Source organism: Megascapheus bottae, chromosome 4, assembly GCF_031878675.1.
Source record: "Megascapheus bottae isolate mThoBot1 chromosome 4, mThoBot2.hap1, whole genome shotgun sequence".
Lineage (NCBI taxonomy): Eukaryota > Metazoa > Chordata > Mammalia > Rodentia > Geomyidae > Megascapheus > Megascapheus bottae.
The window spans coordinates 28,151,224-28,174,330 of NC_143512.1; the positions used below are offsets into that span (position 1 = coordinate 28,151,224).

General features: G+C 34.5%; 1 protein-coding gene across 1 annotated transcript in view; it reads left to right on the forward strand.

The window, feature by feature from the left end:
* Positions 1-23,107, forward strand: part of Mctp1 (multiple C2 and transmembrane domain containing 1) — a 481,369-nt gene that overhangs the window by 319,938 nt on the left and 138,324 nt on the right. The window contains exons 16-19 of the mRNA XM_090331048.1: positions 1,494-1,596; positions 1,933-2,034; positions 2,471-2,545; positions 4,421-4,540. Of these exons, the coding sequence (XP_090187174.1) occupies positions 1,494-1,596; positions 1,933-2,034; positions 2,471-2,545; positions 4,421-4,540 (400 nt within the window). The remainder of the gene's footprint in view (positions 1-1,493; positions 1,597-1,932; positions 2,035-2,470; positions 2,546-4,420; positions 4,541-23,107) is intronic.

Below are 23,107 nucleotides of genomic sequence, written 5' to 3' on the forward strand. Positions count from 1 at the left end.
TCCTTTTATACTTTCTATTGAAATTCTTCCCAATTGCATTGACACCAAGGAGGACAAAGCTCTATTTGTTCTATTGCTGAAATCAGCAAACAATCCTGTCTCGACTCCAGCAGATGGGTTAGTTTTGGTTTGTTTCATTTTAGCACAAGAAGAATATTAAGTATTTTCCTAGATACCAAAACAACCTTTGAGTTAATTTTTCTTTTGTTTTAAAAAAGTTGGTAGATCTTCCAAACATGCCATTTTAAAAGCTACTGATGCTACATCTTAGTACCTCCTAAGTCTACTTTTTGAAAGCTAGGCTTTAGAATTGAACTCTGAACAAAGGAGAATTCTCCAAACAGAAGTACTTAAAAGTTTTCTAACACAGAATTATTTTTGTACATGGAAAACTGCTAAATTCCTCATTAATTCCTTATAATGTCTCTGCTTAAGAACCAGTATCTAATCAGTTTTAATTATCTGACCAATTTATTTTTGAGGAATTCCACATTTTTATATGAGATGAAAGCCTGAGTAGGAGAGTTGCACTCCTAAGAAGGGTGAAGAGAATGTTTTTCTTTGGAATGCATAATTGAATGAATAGGTTTGATTATTATAAAAGCCATTAATTGATTGTGCCCTGATAAAGCCTCTTCTCACACGTGGTTGTGGGTTTTCAGTGATGAATATATTCTTTTGTTTTGTTTTCCCTTATTCATGTTTTCTTGGTAAACAATTTGATCAAAGAATACATGCTGTCAGTAATTTGCATTCACTTTTCCAGAAACAAAAATATGAAGTACACACACAGTTGTTGGTTCTCATATGTTGTCTTTGGAACATAATGGAACATAATTTGATTTCTCAATTCCAGGGTGGCACAATAGCTATAAATGTTACATTTTTCTCTATTCTGTTTTTATTATTTTCTATTTGTTCATTTTTATTATATGCCTAACAAAAACTAAGTTGATTTTTTTGGTAAAAGCTATAACTAAAAAGAAAATGGCCTTTATTAATAAAAATTAATAAAAATAATATACTGTGATTCTTCCTGATGTCAATATATACCATAGTACATCAAAATATACTGTGATTCTTTCTAATAACAAACCTTATGGTGTTTCATATGATGGCTATGGGAAAATGATTTTTTGTTATAATGAGAAGTTATATTCTAAAATCACCAGGACTACTTATTTACTTTTATTTACTTTCTTGACCTGCTTATTTTATGTCCATCAAAATGGGAGATTATATTTCATTAAAAAATTACAACTTGAAATTACAGTGGTTTTCAAAGTTTTAGGTAATAGCCCACCAATGTAGTCAAGTAAAATGCATTCTGGGAAATTGTCAGATATCAAGCTATTCTATATAGGTGTATATGTAAATGACACACATAAAAACATCAAATCAGCAGGAGGTATACAAACGGTCAAAAAACATTCTTGATCCTGTTTCCTACTGATGAAACTTCTTTTTCCCCTCCTTACATGCGGATTGTACAGCAACATAAAAGATATCCATTCAGTTCTTGAAGTGACAGTTTATGATGAAGATCGGGATCGAAGTGCTGACTTTCTGGGCAAAGTTGCCATACCATTGCTATCTGTAAGTTTTATTCACCTGACACACTCTTCTGTGTTGCTTTTGCTCAAGTTAAAAAAAAAAAAAAAAACCTTCAGCTCTGTGTCTGTCATTTCTCACCCAAGGTCTGTAATAAGAACACTAAAAATTTTAACATACTCAATTCACGGCCATGTTGAATCCCATGATAGTTAATTTTTCCTGACAGACTTGATCCTGGTAATGAACAGGTACTTGTCAGAATTGCCACAGTTGTTTTGGGTTCTCTGTCAGTTTCAGCAGCTGGGGGTCAAAGGTCACCGAGGGAGTGTATTCAGTGGAGACCGGGAGACAGACGGCTGTCATGTCCTTTTCCCGCAGATTCAAAATGGTGAACAGAAAGCCTACGTCTTGAAAAACAAGCAGCTGACAGGGCCAACAAAGGGGGTCATCTATCTTGAAATAGATGTGATTTTTAATGCTGTAAGTCTTAACTTTGGCTTTTTTGTACTGCTAAAGAGTTCAGTTTCATGAAAGCTTTTGTTCCTGATTTGTAGAGAATTTCTGTCATTCCTCATTTTCTCTAAACCTTGATGTCTCCTGGAGAATGCGCTTCTGCCACTGCCTGGCACACCCACACTCTCTGTGATAGTTGGCGACTGCTCTGTGCTGTGCTGTGCTGTGCTGTGCGGCCGCTGCTGCTGCTGCTGCCTGCCTGCCTGCCTGCCTGCCTGCCTGCTTGAGAAAGGGAAGGAAGCCCATGCATGCGCAACTGTATACATTTATATTTTATGAGCACAGCAGCCAGGACTTTGAAACTTTATAAATGATTGCGAATTGAACTGCGTGAAAAAAAAAAACAACCCGGTAAACATTTGTAATATATGAATCCATAACAGACACATATGTTGATATATAGGTGAAAGCCAGCTTACGAACATTAATACCCAAAGAACAGAAGTACATTGAAGAGGAAAACAGACTCTCTAAACAGGTAAAAAGCAAAGAAAAGATTCCTCCCTTGGGGAAGACCTGGGAAGATGTGTAAAACATCTAAGTAAATTCAAATACATTTTGAAGGTCTGGTGGGGCCGGGAAGATGATGGAAATTTGGGGATCACCTACTAATTGAAAATGGCTCTTTTCTTTCCTTTACTCTTCTCCTTGCTGGAAAAAATCTCAAACAAGGACAATACCAAAGTAATCAACTGGATGGGGGTGGTCAGAGAAGAAAGGGGATACTGTAGGTGCTGTATCTAATGGCTATGTAGTCATGCGTTAGCAAGAGTGATCTTTTTGAACATAAAATACAATTTGATTGTCATGGAGTGTGTAAATGAGAATGCTAAAAGCTGAGGTTCAAATATATGTGCAGACCACCCACAGGTATGATGCAGGTGTGTGTAAATGGAGCCCCCAATAAACAGCTTTCCTCTCATCCAGTGGGGGGAGGCAGGTTTCCATCTTTTAAGGCAAACCTTCCTGTTAATTAGATTTTAACGATGATCTTTTAGAGGTGAACTTTCATTGACATTTTCACTAAAAAAAAAAAAAAACAGGAAATCTGATTTTTCTAAAAGACTTTTAAATTAAGCTTGGAATCTATCAATTATAATTTTTAAATTTGGTTTAGTGTCTAGAAAAAGTACTACACTATGGTATTTTTTTAAAGATTCTCTCCAATTAGTAGAGCTTCAAGAAAAAGTATTTATTGTGGCTATAAAGTTTACTGAACTTATTTGTGCTCTAGAATATTTGACCATTTTCTGTGATATTAAAAATCTAAAGGCATTATAAGTTGCATTTTAATAAATTCACCATCAACAATAAGGTTTCAGATGTTTAAAAATACCATATGTAAAGCAATTATCTACCTCAATAGAGATACAGACTGTGTTTCTCCACAATTACAGATAAAAATGAAACATACAAGAAGATTCTTTGTGTGAATGGAATTTCAGTTTTAGCCACTTGTTAGAACTGGTGTGCGTATACTTTCCCTCTATTTTGACACATACATACTTTTTGCCATCGTAACCCATTAAGCTTTATATAGCTACTTTAACATACCAGATCAGCATTGAAGTATATTTAGAGTAGCAAAACAATAAACTGCAGACAAATGATTATTCTGTTAACATTCCTATATTCAGTATTGTAACCATTACCAAGTACATAGCCTATTCTTTTTTTAATCATAGAAATGCTGAAAAAAATTTAAATTTATATGAATTCTCATTTAGTTTTTAATAGATTTTTATAAAGCATTTAATCACTATAGTTTTTTTCTCTAATTCTAAAATTATGGGAAACCGTGAGACTATATGTTAGTTAAACATAACATGTGTGAAAAAGGAGACATAAGTGACAGGAGAGGAGAAAATATGATAGTAAGAAAGAAAGAAATTCTTCAAAATTTGTATCCTGTTTTATATAAAGAGCTATACTTTTCAGCTTTTCCTTAAGATACTACATCAAAATTGTCCAAGTTATTCATCTCACTTCAAAATATACTGCAGTCAAAGCATTTAATTCATTTTAAAGTCACACTCCTAAAAGTGAAGTTTCAAATTAATCAAGGTCGATCATCTGTAAGGAGCAGAAAAAATGGACAAAGTATTCCAACATGGTAACAATGTTTTAAAAATACGTTTAGCTAAGAACTTGCTTTTATAGGCAGTGTTGTTTCCACTTTCTCCAGAAATACTTCTTTCTCTTTAACTTGTACGTCAAATAGCTTGGTATGTCCTTGCAATTTCTTTTTTAACTTTTGGAATCCCTTTTAAATGACAATAAGCTTGAAAAATTTCTCAGTGTATCTGATTGTTTACTTATCTTGCCAATTCTAATGCTTTCATTTTCTTTACAGCTGCTACTAAGAAACTTTATCCGGATGAAACGTTGTGTCATGGTGCTTGTAAATGCTGCCTACTACATTAATAGTTGCTTTGATTGGGATTCACCCCCAAGGAGCCTTGCTGCTTTTGTGGTATGATCATACTATATTACTTACATTGTTATTCATTAAATTCAGTAATCAGAACTGCATCTTTCTGTGGCTATAGTAACAGTTATGTCATTGTGGCCATTTAAAAACTCCTATTTTAAGACTTGACTGGACAGATTTGATGTGGGCAGAAACCTGATGGATTCTTCAAGGTCTGAGTCCAAGAATATATCCCCCTCCCCCTGCCCCACAACTCCTTAGATTTCCAGAATGCAAGACATCGCAGCCAATGTATAATTTACTCTGTGACACTTAAAAAGTAAATTTTTTTTCATGTTTCATAATTCCAAATCACAACAGAAGTGAAAAATAATAATAGTAATAGTCCTCAGTGTGAAAAATAATGATAGTATTAGTCTGGAGCAATGTCCCTTTGCTGTAATTCATTCTCAGATTTGGAGTTTGCTTCTACCAAAAGATGACTATGATACGATAGGTAGTAAAATTCTGGTTTGTAATACTTTAATATGTGAATCAATTAGAAGTGAATATGACCTATTTAAGAGATGTTTTATTATTTCTGAGATCTCCAGGTTTTAAAAAGGCGCAAGTGAGAATTCAATCTGAACAATTCTATCAATGTTCATTGTGTAACCTTTTACTTTGATTATTTAAAAACTGCTGATGAGACCAACTGGCCAGAAAAATCCAAGAATATAATTTCCTTTGAGCTTTATCCAGGATTTTCTACTCTCAATTATTTTTGCTTATTTAGTATTTTAGTTTGAAGTTTAAGTAGGTTCCATCTTTTAAATCCTTTCATGTAATGTTCATATTTGTTAGAATTGAATACCTAGGCAGTTGCCAGTTGCACAAAAAATGACTTTATTACAATGGCTTATGAGAAGTGTCTTAATTATACTAACAACCCAACATGTTAGTATTAGCATTCAAATGAACATACACATATCTGTTTAGTACTTTGAGTTCTGTCCTCCTCTCAGGCCTTGCAATGGACTTTCATTAGTATCTGCACATACAAACAAAGACTGTATATGTCCCTTTGTGTTCTAAGTTAGCAGGAAGTTAGGCAGCATGCTTCCCATAGACATGGTGTCTCCTTTAAAAAAAAATCACTGTCATCATCATTAAGTTTTAGAGGAGGAAAAAATTTTAAAACCTTTCTCAGTACTTCTTTAATGGCTGTTTCACATAATATACATATATCAGGCTACTGTTGAACGAACTTTCGCCTGATTTTTCACTAGTGTAGAGAAGGCATTTCGATGTTAATAAGAAAAAAATGATGCTGAGTTTCTAGGTCTATTTTATATCCTTCCTTCCAGGTTCTATGAGGCCTTAGAGCAGCAATAAAATTCTACTAGAAAGGTCATGCTGCCATTTTTATTCACTTTTTTCTGAAGCCATTTTCCACAGCTGCTTGTGAAATTTGAAAACAGAGAGATGTGTATAATTATATCATTTGTTCAAGAACATTCATTCTGAATCCCTGCATAGAGCAGCATGTTGTGTAAGGCCTCACAAACTTCTTCCAGCTTCTAGAGGTCACTCAGGTAAATTGAATTCAAGATGGCAACCCTTTTCACAATTTCTTTCTCACTGTAAGAAGAAATAATAATTCAGAAAAAATACTTAGCCACATGCACATATGACTTGAGTGTTTTCATCGGTGGGGAGCAGATTTCACTACAGGAAGAAAATGTAAAAATAATCTGCTCTAGCTAGAGACCAATTTGTAACAGATTCGGTCCTATGAAATATGCTGAATGCCAGAGGCTTGCACAGAAAGAGAATAGATACAGTGAAGACAGGACAAGACCTGCCAATATCCAGGGTAAAGAAGAGGCCACAAACCACAATGTGAGCACACATTAAGAGTACTTTGAGGACGAAACAATCATTTTAGGCATTTAATTTCTTTTAAATCAAGGTTCATTAAATTATTTTCATAGAACCACACTTCCTTTATTTGTACTTGAGCTGAGTTCCAGGAGAACAGGAATGAGCCCATTTCATCCTACGTGACAGCACATGGCAGTCTATCCACTCCTAGCAAAATGTGCTTCTAAATCATTGAACCCACTAGTGAGCCAACCGTCCATCTGAAAATAATTTCTGTATGGAGAACCTTATTTTTCAGTGATACCTGATAAATAACTGCTCTAATAAGGGTTCATTGTTATGTCATGACAGACATGCTGGACACAAGGTAGCCATTTTGCTTCTTGATTCCAGTCAAATTTTAAACTATTTGATAATCCTGTATCAATCATCTATTTAACCTCAGATTCAACTCTGATACACAAAATTTATGTGTAAATTACCAACTAGCATTTATTAAGCATCTATTATATGATAAAGAACTGTTTTTTAACATAAAAACAGTTAAAATTTATTGATTCATTTAAGATCCCTAACAATTTTATAGAGTGGCTAGTACTATTTTCCCAGTAAATAAAGGAAGAAACACAGAAAAGTTAAGAACTTTGCCCAAGGCAACACAGTAGATATTATTTCTTTTCTAAAATAGTCTTTGAATATATGACTTATTTTAATATCATAAATATTCAGAAAAATAAACCCTGTTATACAACGCTTCATCATGCTGTTGAAATTAAAGACAATCAGTATTGAAAAACAACATCTTTCAAACATCTCCTTGCATAAGTAGAGCTTTACAAGGTCAGTTTATTGAAAAGAACTGCTTTCCAGCAGGAGAATATGAGCAGCACCCATTGTTACAAACATATTGTTCCCACCATGCCCTGTGGATGGATCATGGGTCTATTATTATAATGCTGGTTCCACTTGGCCCACTTTTTCATAAACGCATCTGTCTCATGGAACATACACATTTGTATCATTATGTAGTTTGGTTGTAGGCCCAAATCAGTAAACTTCATAATGTTTAAAAGTCCTTTTTCCTATTACGTGTTAGTATCCTTTCTTAATTTTCTTCCCCCAAATTAAAAAAAAATCTTTTTTTTCTGTTTCGCTATCAATGAACATGAAATCGGGAGAAATTCTGAGTGGCAGCAGCTGCCACTTCCAAAAGCTCTACGTGTGTGTGTGTGTGTGTGTGTGTGTGTGTGTGTGTTGGGGGAAGGAGGGGGCAGGTGTGAGGAAGATAAGGATTCAGTCAGCTGATGACAGCAGAGGCTGAAACTGGCCAGAAAGGGGACAGTAAAAAAAAAAAAAATAGGCAAATGCATTTCTTGGAAAGGCTTTGTTTTTGAGTGAATTCAGTGTTTAATTTTACTGGGAATATTGTCTGCCTAAGAGCAACCATAGACGTGTATGGTACAGAAGGTTCTACTTGTCTTGGTTATCATCTATTGTAGATGTGGAATGTCTCATAAATTGGACCTAATTTTCATCAGGCTCTTGACCAGACATTTGTGTTCTTGTGGATGTCAGTGGGTACAAAATGGGAGGGGGGAAAGGAGTGCACATTCTCTTTTCAGTACTGTCATTTCTCACTGTAATGAGCACAAAAATAATTGGACAACTGAGCTATCAGTAAAAGGACACACTTCAGTGTGTGTCAAAGAATTATTTTACAGGACAAACTTTAATCTTTAAATGTGATTGTAGATAATTTGTGGTACCATCTGTCCATTTGGAATTGTTTTAGCCTTTTCTGTCGTTATACAGTAAGTGCCGCTGTGTTTAACATTAACATTTGATATTTTACACATTTAATTTCTGTTCTGCTGTATGGTCCTTGGGGAATGGAGCGCTAGTGCTACATGAGAGAGACAAAGTATTGATCAGTTAACATTTCAGCTACATTTATGTATGTCGCAAAATTAATGAAAATGCCAGACAAAAATGTCAGAGTGCACAAAAAGGTAGAATTTAAATTTGGTACTTTAATGAAAAGTCTTAAGATGTGCATTATCAAAAATGTCCTCTTGCTTTAACATACAATTCCTAGCAGAACAACCAAAGGGAGACACATATTCTACTTAGAGGAACAATGAACATAAATTATGATGCGATGTCAACTCCTCAATGTACTTTGTGTTCCAAAATGGCATGTTTGAATGCTTTCACTGTGAAGTTACAAAATGCACTTTCTGTTCATATCTGGATGGCTACTGGCTTCAGTCTTCTGGTCAGGACAGTTAGAGACAGACTTCTTCCTCCTGAGACTGTCTCCTTAGGTTTATTCTATATATATATATGTGTGTGTGTGTGTGTGTGTGTGTGTGTGTGTGTGTGTGTGTGTGTGTGTGTGTGTGTGTGTTCTGTGCCTATGTGTGTCTCTGTCTGTCTGTCTGTCTGTCTGTGAAAATAGAGAATTCCCTCTACAGCAATCAATCAAGATTACTTTGACTCATTGCCCCTTCCTTTCTGAGTCCTTTACAAATGCCTGATTTTTCTTTATATTCAGATTATTTGTATTCTACCCCTCCTTATTTTAGTAAAGGATTACGCTTGGGACAACTGCTACCTAAAAATAAATTAATAAAAGAAGCTGGGTCATTATACAGGAAATCAGGGGAAAAGCAGGAGTGCTCTAGGCAAAGAGTGGCATGAGAGAGCTCTCTGTAGCCAAATGATTCTCTTTTTTTTTTGAAATATGGAAGAAGCCACTGGAAAAGAGAAGGAACTATACTTGCAGAAGCCCAGGCGATGGGACTGTGAGATGATAATGGAAGACAATAAGCACTTGTGTTATCAAATCTTTTACTGTGTACTTCCTTCTGCATAGAAAGTTCACAACTACTTAATAACTTCGGGGTGTTTCCAAAAGTTATTACAAACCATAAAGACATTTTGAGTTATCTTTACCGCTAAGGTCTAAAAGTGGAGCATTGCTTAGGAAGAAGTGCCAGTGTGAACACAAAGGCCTCTGTTTCACTTCTAGTTAAATGTGGGTATTCCTATTATTGTATAGTGAAATGTAAAATAATTCTACTGGACATATTGAAGATTACTTTCTATCTAAAACAGAAATTTCTACTTAGGGAATCTAGCACAAATCAATAATACCACACCAAGAAAACTAGGCTTCTAGTCCATAGCAATTTTCACATTATTTTTATAAGCAATTTTTGTGTTGGTGCTATTGTTCTAGATAAAAGTACTTTCCAGAATTGGTAGGAAAACTGAAAATGTCCCATATATATTTTAGTATTTTCTTCACAACCACAAATCAGAAAGATCTTTTCTAAAAATGTATTAAAGAAAAGTGATTTATGCTATCCTTGTACGCATGAATTTTCCTAAAATTATGTAGGTCTGAACGCCCAAGCTCTCTTGCTTACCTTTCCTCATTCATGTTTCTGCCATATATAAATACTCACTAAAGCTGCTAAGAATTTCAATTTAGTGCATGCACATGTCAAACTATATAAACATTATCTTCACTGATGTTCAAGTAAAGAAAAAGAAAACTTGCATAGAATTGTATTGATTTTGGGTGTCATATACCTTCAGAGTTGCCTCAAATTCATTTTAAAGAGTCAAAGAGTATTGGCTTTTCTATATTTCTAGCACTACAATTTTCTTTTCAGTAGATTGTATGTCCAATTTCTTTGGACATTCTGGCACATCAAGCAGATCCTCAAAATACACATTTTTTTTCTCAGATTTATCTGAATCCCAAGGAAGATTTTTTTTTCAAATGTTGCCCTGAATTCCAGGGAAAGATATAATTGAGCTTTCCTTAAGCATTGCCTTTCACAAAATGTTGCATATAAGTACTTTCAATTATATTTTTTCAAGTGGCTGAAGACCCATAATCCATAATTTGTAAGTGAGCAGACTTCAGTATTAATCACCTTTAGCTAAAACCAAAGCTAATTCTTAAGAAATGTAGCAAATTAAATAATAATGAAGTAAAACATTTTTTCTAATCCTTCCTGAGGAGTGACGGATGCTATAGAATGCTCCTGATCCTGGAGATGTGCAGATCTACGTAGATGAAGTCATTTTGCCTTTTGTAGCTATTGTATATACAACACAGCACTTCCTCAGAACGGTGTTTGGTTCTCTTTAAATGATGCTAATGCCCTTTTTCGTTTACTTTAATAGATGTTGCAAAGGGGCTTTCAGGTCTTTGGAGGAAGATAATCACATAAGCTGCAGGGTCTGCTACTCTCTGCAAAGCTTAGTCCTCAGAAATTTTGTTTTGTATTTACAGTAAGAAGAATTTAATCCCAGTAGCAGGTCCCACTCATGCTTTCTATGATCTCTGCTTTACCTCCTTTTTTCTCTAACATGGGAGGTAATAGGATGCTATAAACTAAGCAAATTTTCTTTGGTGGATGACTGGGAGAGAAGGGAAAAAAAACAGATTCACTTGTTCCGAGGTGTAAATAGTGTTGTGATATAATCAAACATAAACCACAAATATTACCAGAATTACCATAGTACCACATTGGATTCCAGAACTACCAGTCTCATGCACCTTAATGGTACATGCAATGACAGTGAAGGTAGCAGTTTATTTAGGCCTCGGTGCAGTTTCTTCTGGCTGGAAAAATATTGTCTGATTTCATCTCACACTGTTGCTTTGCATTGGTTATGGGGTAATTTAAGCCCCCAGACCTTTATGAGATCCTTTGAAAATACATTGCACAGTCCATATTTTACAGCTGAATTGACTAAGGATCAAAAAGTTATGAAATAATGAATTTGAAATGTATCCCTAGATTCCTATGTTTGGATTTTTTTTCTTATTTGTACTCTCAAGGATTTTCTTCTTGCCTAAGCTTGTTTTTAAAAAAAGATTTTCTTTCTAATTTCAATACAAATCATACGGGATGTATTTGTTGAGGAAAATAGCAATGTCTTATTGTGTAAAGAATTTTTTTGCAAAAGCAAAAGTTTAAAAAATAATAATACTGGGATTGGAGATGTGGCTCAGTTGGGAAAGCACTAACCAGTGAGCAAAAATGGCTGCTACTGAGTTTAAATCTCAGTCTTGGACCTAAAAAATTATATAGTAAGGTTTATAGAATGGTTATAATTAATAAAAGCCAGTATCAATATGTTTTAGTCATTATGTCCACTCTGTAAATATGTGTTTGGATCAAGAGAAGCAATGGATACCGAATGCTTACTGATATCTCTTTGTATTTTTACTAGCTATGAAGATACACCTTAGAATTATAAACAAACTAGACTTTATTTACCAAGAGAAAATGTAATGTGACATGTTGTTAAAGAAGATGTTTTTCTTGCTGCTTCTCTTGCCATCACTTTAGCACATTTGTACATTATGGTAAGAACAGGACAGATATGCCAACCTTACCCACAGCCAGGTCTTTGACTTATGACAGTGCATGATGCCTCCTTGCTTTTGTTGTGATAACGAAGGTTCAGCACTCAGCAAGTGGTCAAATTTAGAGATCAATAGCAGAGGAAAAATGTTCACAGTAGTCATCAGCTTCTGACTCACAGGGGAATGATGCAGAGAAGAGGAAAGAGGCAAGGAAGAGCAGAAAGCATACTGATGTGTAAACAGATATATGGGTCTAAATGAAAGCACTAATTTTAATGGGAGAAATAAAAATATTATGGTGGAAAACCTTGGATTTTATCTTAGAGTTCTTAATTTATTTCCATATTCCCCTAAAGGACAAATTTAATTTAATGACAAAACTGAAGTCTGAAGGGATAAAATTTGTCAGAGAGAACTGACTTTGAGAGTACCAAAATTCATTAAGCTTTAGCAAGATCCAAGATTGGGGTTTTGTTTTAGCTTCCATAGGAACAAATTTCTATCCCCTTGGAACTCATTTTGCCCCTACTGAGAATGCACACTCCATTGGAGCATAATATGTCTGTTGTTAACTTCTGATGGTAAAGTCTAGCTTGGAACTTCTCTAGTTTACATATGATGCAAACCAGTCTGGATAAAGAGAAATTGTGATCACCATACAAAAGTCTTGTCTACGTTAAGTTTGTTTCAATGAAAGGAAACATGGAAGGGCCTGGTCTTCCCCTTATGAAAAGTCACATGGCTGTATTGTGGATCCACATTCTCCATTTCATCAAAACCTAGAAGGGAGTGAACATGAATTCTGGACTAAGTAATAAAGCTCCTCTTATTAGGTAGGTTTGGTAAGATTTGCCCATATGTAAAGGCTGTATTCATGAGTAATAGCTAATCCTTATGTGTAATATGTCAGAGTTCTAAAAGTACATTCATTAGGTTTGGTTACCATTTTGAAATGCATTAGAAAATTTCTAGTGTAGGAAAGTCATTTAAAATAGTGTTCTCTAGGCAAGTTATCCTTCTTACCATTGGAATAAAAATCTTTACTGTTGCAATTATTACCAACATGTATGTGGTGTTTTATATCCCATATTGCCATGTACACATAATTCTGCATTTTCCCTAGTATTCTGTACAATTCTATAATTCAGTTTTCTCATAAAATGTTGAGTTAAATATTTGCTTTAGTCCATTAAAGAACTTTCTGATGAAATATAAAATAGTGGCTCACATCTGGACACCTGCGGCTCTTACCTGTAATCCTCGTTACTCAGGAGGCTGCGATCTGAGGATCACACTTCAAAGCCAGTTGAGGCAGAAAAGTCTGTGAGACTCATAGCTCGAATACTCAGAAAAAGCCAAAGTGGCACTGTGGCTCAAGTGGTATATTGCTAGACTTGAGTACAAAGATGCTCAGGGTCACCACCTAGGGCCAAAGTAAAATAAAATAAATAGTAGACCACCAATGACAAGTATAATCAACTAATTACCAACAAATTAGTATCAAGATTGTATGAGAGAGGTGTAATATTTCAAAACATAACACTTCTGTAATACTTGGTTGTAGAAGTTCTTAACCAAGTTCATGTAGGCATCAATATTGAAATTTAGAGCCTGGTACTAGTGGCTTACACCTGTAATCCTAGGTAGTCAGGAGGCTGAGATCTGAGGATCATGGTTCAAAGCCAGCCTGGACATTAAAGACCATGAGACTCATCTCCAGTTAACCACTAGAAAACCGGAAGTGCTCGAGGGATAGGGTTGTAGTCTTGAGCTGAAGAGCTCAGGGACAGTGTGCCCAGGCCCAGAGTCCAAGCACCATGACTGATAAAAAAAATGTTGGAGACTAAAATGGAATGAGCAAATACTTATGCATTATCATTGGAAATAGAAGTCATAAATGCAGCAACAACAGGTGTCTGACATTATCCTATAAAATTCTGAGAATAAACTCAGAACTGGATGCCTGATCTTAATATTTCCTGTTATGGTGTACGTTGAAATTGTCTTTTTGATATAGTAAATCAGCATTCTGTTTAGTATTATTTCTTCAACTTAAGTCATATGAGTAACTTATACTTCAGTGAACTTTTCTGTTAGTCCATTTCATTTGTTTATATAATAAAGAAGTCATAGAATTTACTGTATATTTAAGGTAGACTTTGGATAAGAAATAATATTTTGCCTCCATGAAGTAAAAATAAGGCTCATAGTAATTGATTAAGATTATGTTTCCTAGGTTTCAAATATATATTTCATTGAGTTGCATAAACAACTTAAGCTATTTTTATTGATCCACATTGATTTAATGGTAGCTAAAATGAACTTCTCCACAGCCTAAATTTCTATCACACTAAATAAAACCCAGGGGAAAAGTATGTGTAACTTTATTATTTATATTAAAAAAGGCAAAAGGAAACCTGGTGAGCCAAGTTTATTGTAGTATTGTCTTTCTAGATTTTTTAAAAGTATGTGGATCCAAATTATTCCAGCATAACATTAAAAGGCATAATGTAATATTATATTCTTTGTAAAATAGTGGTCGTTCTGAGGCAATAATTAGGGTACATTTCAAGAAACTACTTGAATTTGTAGGATTTTTTTTCCTTCATCATATAGGTTATTTAAGGCATAGTTAGTTGTAAACTTGGTGAACCATGTTTCTATCATAGTAGTTACTAGAGTGAAAAAGGCAAATCAAGTCATCAGTATGGAATGCTTAGAAGTCCTTAGATAGAAGGGTCTGTGTATAATTTACCTTTGAGGAACAGATATGTAGGCATTTGTTTCTGAGACTTGTGTTTTAAAATTTTATCAGCATACAAAGGTGTTTAAAGTTATAAATGGAAAATATTCTCTACTGGACCAAAAAGCAGACTTGCAATTCCTAGGAAAGAGAAAAAAGTTCCATCAGTGTTTGTTGCAATTGCATGGCTTGTTCTAAAATATATACCAGCAACATAGTTAATAATACTAGAATTCTATTTCTAATTGACTAGAATGTTAAACTTAAGTTTAAGGAGCTAGGAAATAAAATAGACTGTAAACTGAAAAATGCCATTTGTCAGTATTTTTAATCCATTACCAGAGCCAGTGACAGGAAATAAATTCAGGCTGTTCTGCTTGAGATGCGTTTCAGTTACCATTAACAGGTCTTCCCCCATTTTCATACACACTCAATAAAGCTGTGTGGAATGACTAAGTTGCCTTCCGCAGCAAAAGTTGAAGTTAAAGCTGTACTATCATAAGCAAAACCCTGAACAGTGGTATCTGATGAAGCTGAGAATAAATGTAGGATAGCAGGCATCCTGAAAGGTGACTGGAAGATACATTCATGCCCTCCTCTATCTGCTATGGGAGTCATACATAAGATTCCTGCTGATTATTTAATGAGATAAGTGTGATAATATTTCTCTCCCTTCACACTTGACCATCAGGAAGGGGTACGCAATTATTCCTCTCTTCCTTCCTCTGCTTCCTTTGCATTTTCTTGGAAGGCCACAATTGTTAAATGGTCATGGCAAGTAGCCCCAGAGTATCTCAAGTAAAGCTCAGAGTATCTCAAGTAAAGGATGTAGGTAGAGATGGATAAGTTATCTTTGCCTCTCTCTCTCCCCCAACCTCTTTTTTTCCCTCTGTCTCTCTTAGACTTACAGACTTTTATCATCTTCCGTATTTCCCAAGGGGACTGATGCCACAAGGATGGAAAACAGGGTACCTGAAATCTTTCCTCTAATTGCTATCCTCTGCCTTGCTGAATCCATTGCCCAATTAATTTTGCACACAGCTTTCCTAAGTCTGAATGCAACTGGTTCATGTATTCAGGCTAGACATGTGTCTGGCCTTGAACTCCAAGGGGTGAAATGGGCAGGTGACCAACTTCTAATGCATCTTATCCACAAATACACTGTCATGAAACAAATACACTGTCATGAAACAACCCCTGTTTATAATTGAAGTTGCTAAGAGAGATTTGTATTATATTTTACATCACAGACTCCCTTCAACCGTAATGATAACTAGAAATTATAGAAATAACTGAAGTGATCTAATGATGATGAGTTTATGTTGTAGTCACACTGGTTTTCTGTTCTGCATTTCTTCAGTGGAACGCATGTGCTAGAAGATTCCCTTTAACATGATTGAAGAATTTTTAAATAGGCATTTTTAATATTTGCCACCCTCTTAATTATTACTTGTTTAATGCACCACTGTTAGCACAGGGATTATGAGTTAATAAAAATGTCATAGTATTAGTATATAAAACACTATATAATTTTCCCCAGGTAATGGTTAACAGCATAAGGCTATATTAACAGTACTCTTAGTGTATAGTCCCTAAATGTATTGGATTCTCATGCTTCAGAAAGTAATTTTATTCTGAAATATGGTACAGAAATATTGGAAGGATTTAATTAAACTGTTTAATGTGACCTTCTCAGGTACATGGATTGTTTTCTAATGGTTTATATTATATTGCTATGTAAACTATATCTTAAAAATCAATCTGGAAAATTTTAAGTGTTGTGTTGACATTTGTCAAAGCAACCTTACTGAGATTCATAAAGAGCCTATTTATTTCACTGTACTGAAAAGTAAAAACAACTGAAAAGTAAAATTAATAAGCCATTAGATCATTATGTAATGGTTTTGTTCATATAGATAAATGGGTTTCTTTTCCCTTTTAAAATAATCTCTCTGGTTTTGTTCTGTGGCTGCAGCAGGCTGTTAGTATGTCTCTTTATACCATCAGAATGAGTGAGATATATCTGTATAAATTATTGATTCATTTGAGCTTACCTTGGTAAGTCAGAACTGAAAACTCTGGCAGCTTATCTAATAGAATGATATAACTTGCAGACTGAAGTTACCTACCACAGCAACAATTGGCAGTTGGGGGGTCAAATGCCCTTTTACCTTTCTACCTGAACACCTGCAAATTGAGCTGTATCCCATTCAGAATTTAAGAACAGGTTCTTTGTCACAGGAAGTAGAGTTTGTTTCTTGGAGAAAATTATGCCAGTTCTAGCTCTGAATGAAAGACAAGGCTTTTATTACTCAAGGGATATTAGGGCTGACTGCTTTTTTGTGAAAACAAATTTGCTGTAACTTTATCTGTAATTTAGTCCTGAATGGGTGCAAATAGACTGCACATTGTATGGGGCAGAAAGGAGAAAATAGGGGTTTGTTAAACTATATGAGGGCTATGTAACCATTATATTTCCGAGGGAAGTCTTATCAGCATATTTTGGTTACAGCCTTAGCATCAAACACCTGTTTTGAAATTTCATTTAGAGTAACCTTGGAAAAGAAAGATTCTTTTTGTCCAAAGTTGTGATAATGGAATATTCATCTCCTGAAATTTATCATCTAGGCTATTAGAAATGGGATTGAATGCTAAATTCACTATATTGTATATGTATACATATATATACACACATATATAAAGCTTTAGGCCCATCCCAGAACTAAATGTTATGAATATTATTTTAAAAGTGTGATTTAAGTTTAGCAAGAGCTCCTATTAAAACACTCAAGCACAAGATAAACATATTTTGGTGAATAAGTCTCCAGGTCACACATTGTGGAAACTGAATCATATATAATTTCATATATTATTTGGGGAGACACCTCCCCACCCCTTTTTCTCTCTCCACTTGTTCACCCACTCCTCAGTCAGCAAGCTCAATAGTTGTCATAGAAACGCTCAACTTCACAGTATTGTTGACCTGGAACGTGGAACCAAACTAGATAATCAAACATCTTAACACTACTCTTAGACTAAACTCCAACCTTCTCAATTAGCACATTTTTCTATTAACTCAGTGTACCAGGTCTTTGTTAGCTAGCAGTTTCTGTTATTGAATAGATCCATCCCCCAACTCTATCTTCATTTTAGAATCCAAGTATGAATCTATCCAAGGACATGCATGAGCCTGTGATCTCAAGCAAAAATCATGAACCCTTCCTGCTCAAACAAGCTGTGGAGATTGATTTGGGTTTTAATATTTAATTTTTCAATATATTTGGCATATATGATTAATCTCTTGGGGATTCATTTTTTTCTGTTTATTACATATATGCCTATGGAAAGAGGTGACAACTTCTATAGTAAGGGCCATTATGTTAAGCAATGAAATGTCTCTAAATGTGACTAACTTTCTGCCCTTCTTGCACTGTTCTTCAGTCTCACCACCAGATACCCAACTGGGAACATTGTTATAATCCATTATCTGTGCAGGATCTCTGTCATTCTCTACCTGCATCTTCCATATTTTATGTCACTGCAACTCATCTGAGCCCAGTACCATCCCTTAGGATTTGTTCTCTGTAACTTCAGATGTCCAGCAGATACTCTAGTGATCAACTCTGTGATATATAGGGGGAAATATGACCACCCCTGAATAACATACTCACTGACTTGTGACCAATATACTTCAGACTTTTTTTTAGGCATCCAAGTCCTTTTATGCGAGCAAGTATGAAAGGCCTTATATATTCGAGATAGTTGAGAGCAGGCAGAGCATTGGATTCACTCTTGGATAATGCCACTATGAAACAAAAAGAATCTGTCAGAAAGGTTTGGAAGGCTCAGTGCCTTGTGCTTTTCTGTATGTAAATCCTAAGTAAGCAAAAGCAGCTATCTTCATAGGAAGTATAACAGACTATACTCAGAAACACAACGTTTAACCTTCTCTGAATAATGAGGGCTTGAAAGCTGCAAATTTTTTAGGCATCAGAATGGCACGTGAAAAAGAATGAACAGAGTCAAAGCTACATTCCTGCCACTACTCGTTCCACTCAGTGCACCACAGTAGAGTGTGTGTGTAGGGGGGTTGGTTTGTTTTTTAGTTCCTCCATCTTTGCTGGTCAACTCTATGATTTAGATTGGGAAGCTGGATTTAATGTAAGAATATAAATTGTTTCAAGGAAGACAGATTACATATGATTTCTGCCCCCACGTACTCACAAGCCTGGTGTTCACCTTTATAACAATTTTTTTCAGAAAGTAATGTGGTTTAAAAATCATTTTAAGTTGCCCTACGTAAATGATAAAATCAAATATTGGATTCACAAACAATAGCCTTTATTGGTTTGTGACAAGTGATCCATCTTTTTACATTAGTGCAGCTTTCTGAACCAGATTATTTTTCATAATTGATAATTTGTGAGTCATATATTTGTTATCTGTTCTTTTATGGCTTTGAAAATAGTGAACAATGCCAAAGATCACTAAGCTTTTATAAAGAAAATTATTTTAGTGTAGTTTATTGGCTGGCATTTTCTGAAAGTATGTTACAAGTAAGTTTTTCAGGGAGAAGCTAAAGGTATCATCTGTTGCTAGAAAGACAGGACAGTTCTAAAATTCATCTTGATAGTCTGGGTTCAGTTCTAACAATGCCATGAAAATACACAAGTAAGGGAAAATAGGGTTAGATTTTTACATCCTAAAAAAAATCAAAAAACTTTATTTCATATAGGGCAATTTTTCCAGTACCTAATATATAGTAGGGCAACAAACACATTTATTAGACTACCTGGGTGTCAGTACTGTAGCTACACTCACAGAAAAAAATAACAGTATTTCTCATGATTGATAATTTTACTCAGTTTTGGAAGTAGTATCTACAAATTATAATACAATTTTTATTATTCAATTTTACATTTTGTCACTAAAGCCTTCTAAAATCTGATAAGAAAGCTCATCCTTTTGTTATGCTTCATAATTATGTTATAGCAGACATAAAGTTCTACATATAAATTTATTTGAGGCAGGCAAAAAATAATAATAACTTTAAAATCTAGTTTGCCTAAGAGGAAAATATTAAAATCCTCTTTTTTAAAACAATTAATTATTGCCTCACATATCCTGAATTTTCTCACTAATTCTCCTCACAATTGTACTGACTAAACAAAGTATAATTCAGTTTTTAAAAATGAATCTAATTCAGAGAACTCGATAATGAAAAAAAGTATTTCAGATGAATTAAATATACATTTCATGAAAGATTTGTTACAAATCTGCTCTTAGTATGTGTTTCTAGCCTCAATTGTATAAAATTTCTCCTAAACAATTGAATTATAGAGAACCATTTCTAATAAAAAGATTATCTACTTAATTAAAAGAAAACAGATCATTTAATCATTATGCAATTAAATACCACATAGGAAATATTTTTCTCTTTAGAGGTTTCTAGTTCTGGGAAAAGAAACTGGCAGGTTAACTACTTCCAATGCTAACATTATAGATTCTGTTACATATTGATTGTACCTCCTCCTGGCTTGGAATTCATTCTGTGGCAAAGAGAAACACTGAACAATACACAGCCGTCTCGAAATTTGCACCTTTATTTCTAGTAAGTGATTTTTTCGTGATGATTTTTATTTGAAATCTTTAATTCACTGAATTTTACCTAACATTGTTACTTTTAAAGGTTTCAGAGATATGTCATTAAAAATTTTTTACCATTCAAAACCAAAATCAAGTATAAGTATAGTTTGCTATTGAGATTCTTTCCAAAAACCTGAATTTGCTCTAAATTCTGCTTGGAAAGAAGAACACAAGGATTATCTTCATTGGATAGACAAGCAGAATGTTGGATGATGTAAATAGTAGTATTTAAAAAGAATAAAAGTTCTTTAATGTGTATTGGTTGACTATATTACATAGCAGCTAAAACCCTATGAGATTTTAAAATACTGTACTCCCTTTCCAAACATTCCTCTGGCCTTATTTATGGCAGGCACGGTAATACTATATGTTTATTTTTACATATGGAGTGACAGATTGTTGATGTGTTTTATTCATAATATATTATTCATCTTTGAAACTTAGTCCTCTTCAGTCAGAATTTTTTTTACAATTGAAGGGAAATGCATTTCTAATGATTAGCCATACAGATCTACATCTTTTGGGGGGCCAGTCCTGGGGCTTGAGCTCAGGGCCTGAGCACTGTCCTTGGGCTTTCTCAAGGCTAGAGCTCTACCACTTGAGTCACAGCACCACGTCCAGCCTTACCTATGTTTGTGGTACCGAGGAATCGAATGCAGGTCTTCATGCATGCTAGGCAAGCACTCTACCACTAGGCCAAACTCCACCTTAAGAGTCATTTCGCATAGTGAAAAAAAAATATTGCGTAAATCACCAACAATTTACTGCTAATTCAATATTTAATTTTTTTATTGTAAAGGAAGAACAAGAGTATTACCTGAACTTTATAATCAAAGTATTTTGTATTTTTCTAAGGATATGCTATTTTAAAATACTGTATTTAGAAAATACGTTTTCAACTAGATACATAAGGCCATATAGAATGAGGCTAAATGAAAGGACCTCCAGGCTATGGAAACAAGAGCTATTAATGTGTGATTGTTGTTCTTAATGTACTATGTTATTTCTCATTTCTTTTGTTGTCCCTTGGTTATTCTCATATTATTACAGTATCTTACCTTGTTACCTGGTATATTGTATATATGTTTATTTGAAATAGGATAGGGAAGGGGAAAAACAAGATGAGGGGAGGGGTTGGGGGAGTGCAATGGGGACAAAAACATGAGACGGGGTATCAATGTGTGTGAAGTAATGCACTTTCTATCTGGCGAATATAACTATAACCCTTCTATTAATTACAATAAAAACATATTGTCTTTTAAAAAGACAATATGTTTTCTAAAATACTCTATTTTATTTTACTGTCAGGGAGATGTATAGAGGGATTACAGTTATATTTGTCAGGTAGTGTACCTCTTGAACATCATTACCCCTTCCCATGTTATTCTCCCAATTTACTGTTCTCCACCCTCTCCCCTCATCTTGTTTTCCCCCCTTTGTAAATTTTATTTCCAACATAAAACATTTTAAATATTGACAATTACAGTTTTGAATAAATTTATCTTAAATACTATATAGAATCATAAAATGTAATATAATCTATCTCCTTTCATTCTCAGACTTGTCCAAACCTTGAAACATTAACTACGAATTATACGGTTGATTAGACTACCAAAATATTAAATTATAAATATAGATTCTATGGAATCTACATAGATAGCAAATACATTTAGGAATATTGTGTAAACATTAAGAAGAGGGAGAAATTTTCCCATCGAGGAAAACAATTCACACGCCAAAAGCAAGAAATTTCCACGGGGGAGGTAAAGGGAGAAATATGCTAACCCCCCTAAAATTCAACTATAGCATTAAGCTAAAAACTAAAACGGCATAACTCAGTGTGTACCATGAGCTGTTTACATTTTTTAATACCTACCTTCTGTGGGTAAATAACATGCCATTAAGTAATTTTTTTTTTTTGTCTCCTCCTCCACATCATCTTTGTCATTTTGAAGTATGGCCTGTAGGTGGCAATCTTGTACCACATAAGCTTTTCATTTATTCATTGCTTTTAGCTGGAAAAGCTTGTACCATTAACAGATCTGTTCAATGTAAGCTGTGTTATTTGCATAAATTCCAGACTTTGATGATGGTCTGTAGTCTTAAAACAGTGGCCTACAGATTATTTATGCAGTTGTTTAGCCTTAGAGTTCACAGTTTTGCTCAGAGGTGACTTTACTTTGCATTGTGACCTCATGTAGGCAGCAGACAGCAGAATGGTTGGGTACATAACCTGGATTCTTGAAAATCATGAGGCCTCTTGTATGAAAGATGATGCTTAGGTTCTCATACAGCCCTTCAGATAAAAAGAAATTTGTAAATCGTCTAAATTATAGGACATTTTAGTACTTATATAGCAAAGATTTCAAAAGAACATTCTTGAATTCAGACATGCAATGAAATAAATCCATCAGCATCTCAGGACCTTACCAGCTTAGCCCTATTTAATCCTGTTTTTATTAAGAATAGCTAAAAGCCAAGAGTACCTGCATTAATATTGTGCCTGGTTATTTTTAAATAAATACTGCTATTGACTATATATTTTTCAAATGGCAAAAGAACATAATTCTCTTCTTTGCTGGAGTCTTCACAATAACTGACAGCCGTGTGTTTATTCAAACAGTTGCAGAGCATGTATTCCATACCAACGTGTACCTTTATTTCTAATTCATGAAACGCAAATAGCACATGCTGTTTTTAGAATTTAAACGTTTGGGTTATTATCAAAATGATAATCTCATTATGTCAGGACTGCTTGTCCATATTTGATCTATATTTGTTCTTTTATTTCTTCTTTCCCTGTGTTTTTCAGGTGGTTAGTGAGTTGACAGGTACTGTACTAGGATTCAATTCCAAATTTCAGATTTCCTGACCCCTGTGAAACAAATATGGAGGCAGGCTGCAAAGAAATGAAGGTCATTTGAGCTAGGTTGTGAAGGATGAATAGGAGTTTGGTTTTAAATAA